This window comes from Bidens hawaiensis, unplaced genomic scaffold, assembly GCF_021521415.1.
Source record: "Bidens hawaiensis isolate Kalapana, Puna unplaced genomic scaffold, B.hawaiensis_p1.1 tig00054125_1, whole genome shotgun sequence".
NCBI classification, from domain to species: domain Eukaryota; kingdom Viridiplantae; phylum Streptophyta; class Magnoliopsida; order Asterales; family Asteraceae; genus Bidens; species Bidens hawaiensis.
This window is the reverse complement of record NW_027506287.1, coordinates 93,552-97,691: the sequence shown is the minus strand read 5'-3', so window position 1 is coordinate 97,691 and position 4,140 is coordinate 93,552. Positions and strand designations below refer to the sequence as shown.

At 35.7% G+C, this 4,140-nt stretch overlaps 2 protein-coding genes across 2 annotated transcripts; one reads left to right on the top strand and one right to left on the bottom strand.

Moving 5' to 3' along the window:
- Window positions 1-75: 75 nt before the first annotated feature.
- On the bottom strand, window positions 76-695 carry LOC143617370 (uncharacterized; the record flags this gene model as incomplete). Its single annotated transcript, XM_077089952.1, has 1 exon — window positions 76-695. A coding segment is annotated over exon 1 (620 nt), but the record flags the coding sequence as incomplete, so codon positions are not given.
- A 565-nt stretch (window positions 696-1,260) lies between these two features.
- LOC143617371 (putative receptor-like protein kinase At1g80640) lies at window positions 1,261-2,669 on the top strand. The gene is made up of 3 exons (XM_077089953.1): window positions 1,261-1,360; window positions 2,081-2,289; window positions 2,367-2,669. Exons 1-3 carry the CDS (start codon window positions 1,282-1,284, stop codon window positions 2,520-2,522), a joined length of 444 nt encoding a protein of 147 aa, XP_076946068.1. The 5' UTR covers window positions 1,261-1,281; the 3' UTR covers window positions 2,523-2,669.
- The last annotated feature ends 1,471 nt before the right edge of the window (window positions 2,670-4,140 follow it).

Sequence of the window (4,140 nt, the reverse complement as noted above, 5' to 3'; positions counted from 1 at the left end):
AAAAAAAGGAAGGAAAAGAGAGAGATCTTCAATTTGCTTTTATCGATCCGGAATGATGACCGATTTTGGTCTGACCGGTGGCTTCTTGAGACAAGCCCTAAACCGTCGGTATCTCCGAGCGAGTTTAGACCGGAGCTCACCCCTTGATGGGTGTTTCCCAGTATGGTTTGGTGTGCGGTTTCTTTGCGAACAGCCGCATAGGCGGCTTTGGCCGTCGGTAATGGATCCCACCGGAGAATCTCCCTTTTTAGGGAGTCGTATTTCTGGTCCAGGGCACTAAGGAACTGAAAGAGTTTGTTTTCTGACCTAATCTTGTTGTAAGCTGCGATGTCGGCAGGGCATTTCATAGGGTTTGGATCCCGTCGTTCGATTTCTCCCCAGACACCCTGCATAACAATCCAGAACTCCTCTATCGGTAAGCCATTCTGCTTGAACCCATTGGCTTTAACGTGGAGATCGAATGTCTGGAGCTTGTCTTTTCCGCTGCTATAAGTAACTGTGAGAGCGTCCCAAAGCGTTTTTGCTGTTGGGAACTCCGTAAGGTTACTAGCAAGGCTAGGTTCAATGTTTTGAATCAGCCAGGAAAAGACGATCAAATCATCTTGTTCCCACTGTTCACTGATAGGTTCTGGTGGATCATCTGTAAGATGGTTTAACAAGGCTTTCGATTTCCCCCCTATGGCGACTCGAATCATCCGAGCCCATAGAGGGTAGTTTTGGCTTGAAAGGTTAAGGCTGATTTTCAGGCTGTCGAATGAGTTTGGTTTGCATTCTGGGTTTGAGTTTGAACTCCATTTTTCAGGAGGTTGGCTATTTGAATAGCTAGACTGTTGTTTTCTTCTTCTGACATTGCTTTAGGTAGATGATGAGCATACAGGTGTGGATCATATACACTGCTCTGATACCATGTAAACCATGATAATCAAAGTAATGTAAAGAAGAGAGGGTACTGAATAGTTTGTGTTTTGTATTATTTTGTGATGATTGTTCATTATACTGTACATCATTATATAGCCATACAAGTTTCTAAATAAGGCAGTGGACAGCTAATATCATTGAAGGAATGGCTGTTGGTTAGGCTGTTGATTAGCCGAGATTGGTGGGTCAAAGGAACAAATTAGGATATGATGGAAACTGATCCTAAAAATCTTCAATCACAATATTTTAACAATGTGGGGACTATGTGTGTTGTAAATATGTTAAACTTGTGGTGTTCGTCCTTAAAATATATACTGAACTTTTGATTATTCTCTAAAGCTCTCAGATTTTGGTCTTGCTATAATGGATGGAGCCCAAAACAAGAACAACATTAAGCTTTCAGGGACATTAGGCTATGTAGCTCCAGAGTATCTATTAGATGGTACATCTATTTAACTAAACTTTTAACTACTTATATGTAAAGCAAATAGCAAAAGTTTCTTTCAAAGATTTTAAAAGCAAAAACCAACCCTTTTCTTTTCTAATATATTTTTGGGTCAAACCGCTAACTACAGTTTAGAAAACAACAAAATAAACCGGATGGGCTGGCTGGGCCGCCCCTAAAACCGATTGGTTTGACGGGTTAAACTTTTTTTCCCCATGAAAATATTAAAACGATAAGATGTTTTTGAATATCATGCCATACACATAATTAGGTGCGTTCACCGTCCGGTTCAGTCGGTTTGGTGTTTGGACGAACATTTTGGGCATAACCCGTAACCACAATTTTGGAAAAATTCAAACTGAAATGGCCGGTTTTCAGGGTCTTACAGTTTGGTTTTTCTGGGTTTAGACAAAAATATATTTTTTTTTACTATTTTGTGTTAAATTAATAAAATATATAAAGATTGTTAATGAATACAATATATACATATAGCTTTACATTCGCAAAACAAAAAAACTAAATTATTATTGTTAAACAGCCTTTTCGGTTTACACTTCCAGTTCCAAGTTTGAAAGCTTAAACCAGACTGTACATATTTCAAACCTGCCAACTTTCTTCAGTTAAAGCTGAATTTGATCTCAACTATTTATGAACACACTATCATGTTGAGTATTGCACATTTCTCTCAATTTGAAGCTGAATTTGATTTGTGTACAGGAAAACTGACCGATAAAAGCGATGTGTATGCATTTGGAGTCGTACTTTTAGAGCTTCTACTTGGAAGAAAGCCAGTAGAAAAACTTGCAGCGTCTCAATGTCAATCCATCGTCACTTGGGCAATGCCGCAGCTAACAGACATATCAAAGCTTCCAAACATTGTTGATCCTGTAATCAGATACACGATGGATCTCAAACACTTGTACCAAGTATGTGATCAGTACAACTTGTAACAGATTACCATAAATATATAATATACATGCACAAATTGTAATTTGATGTGCAGGTTGCTGCAGTAGCTGTGCTGTGTGTGCAGCCCGAGCCAAGTTACCGGCCATTAATAACCGATGTTCTGCATTCTCTTATCCCTCTGGTTCCGGTTGAGCTTGGAGGGACTCTAAAGGTTTCACAAACAAGGTCTTCGGTAACAGTTGACCCGTGATTTCTTGATTATTATTGGGTTGATCGTTGTAATATTAAAATTTGTACAAAATGTCTCATTAATCTGCTTTCAATATATCAAAATTTTATAAACTTGTTTAAAATACATGTATTAGTAAAATTAAGGATAGACGTCTAGGATAGTCATGACATATGTAGCGTATTTTTTGTTGACATGGGGATCGTGTTGACACTTTGATAACATGGAATTTACGTCGTTGATTCTTAATGTCGTCTGATGTAATCGAATTACTTAACCGCCTTAGCATTTTTGTACATTTGGAATGTCGTTTTATTAAAGTTTGATCAGCTTAAGGGTGTATGGCATTTATAAAAATAGTTTTACAAGTATGTGTGTTTTAAAGTTTAAAGAGCTTATGTATAAAAATAAGGTTTAAGAGACTTTTACCTACAAATTAAAATTTTTATGATGCACTGTTTTTACTATTAAATATAAAAAGGGTAGTTTGGGTGGGTTGGTCAAAGAAAAAGTTGTATTTGGTGAAAAGGGCCGCACATGTAAATTTTGTTAAAATGGAAGGTTTTTTGTGTTCTGGAGTGGCATGCGGATGGTCTTTTTTTTTTTGTAAAGCAGATGCTTACAAATTTATGAAAATCAAAACGTTTTTATTTATTTATTTATATTGTTTTTTAACGGCGTTTAAAACCACATTCAATATCTGAGCGAGTCCTTATGAGTTAGGATACCTACCATTCTTATTAATTTTGATGCTCTAGAATTCAGATATAACTTATTCAGAAATACCATTATGGAGAAAACCCTTACTATAGGATTACCCCATTGAGTCATGTTTCAAACCTGAGACCATGGGTTCTCAAACTTTAACATCACTCCTATGCCCATGCCATTAAACTAAAAAGCTAATTGTGTAGAAGCTTTAAAATTTTTATATTATTTTTTTAAAAAAATTTATTATTTATGTTAAAGTAAATTTGTAAGATTAAATTACACGTGTTGTATTAAAACTTTTGTCCTACACGTACGGGTCATTAATCCTTGTTTATCAAGATGTTTGGATCAAGGAAGCATAAACATGTACGGGTCATTAATCCTTGTTTATCGTGAGTGAGGCCGTGAGGTTGTTGGTCGGTTTAGTTTGTTATTTTTCGGCTATAACCTAATCAAACCAATTCACATAGTTCAGAACAAGACTAAACCAAACTAAGTTGGGGTTTGTCGTTTTCGTTTTGATTCAATAAACAGAATAAATATATTTATTTAAGTTTTCGGTTTCGTCATTTAACTCAATCCGCTTACAGTTTTAGACCAACTCAAATAATATATAAATATATTTATTCGGTTTATACTTTATACAATTCAAACCAGATATTTGAAACCGAAAACCAATTCGGTTTTTGTTTAAAACCAAATAGGTAATTCAGTACATTACTAAACAGTTTGGTTTGTTTCCATTTTCGATTTAATCGATTTGAAGCCCAAAATCGAACACCCCTACTCGCGAGTCTCAATCCTATGATTTTTGTATTTTAAATTCTATAAGTGCTAAGATTAATGAATCAATCTATTAACTCATTCATTTGTTATTCTTGTGGGCAATTTTTGGACAAAGATTATGTATCTTATGGGTGGAAACGAG

Excerpts from the sequence above, each read along its gene's own strand:
- LOC143617371 (XM_077089953.1), top strand. The coding sequence starts at position 1,282 with ATGGATGGAGCCCAAAACAAGAACAACATTAAGCTTTCAGGGACATTA. Across the intron at positions 1,361-2,080 it reads TCCAGAGTATCTATTAGATG|GAAAACTGACCGATAAAAGC; the intron begins GTACATCTATTT and ends ATTTGTGTACAG. Across the intron at positions 2,290-2,366 it reads ATCTCAAACACTTGTACCAA|GTTGCTGCAGTAGCTGTGCT; the intron begins GTATGTGATCAG and ends TTTGATGTGCAG.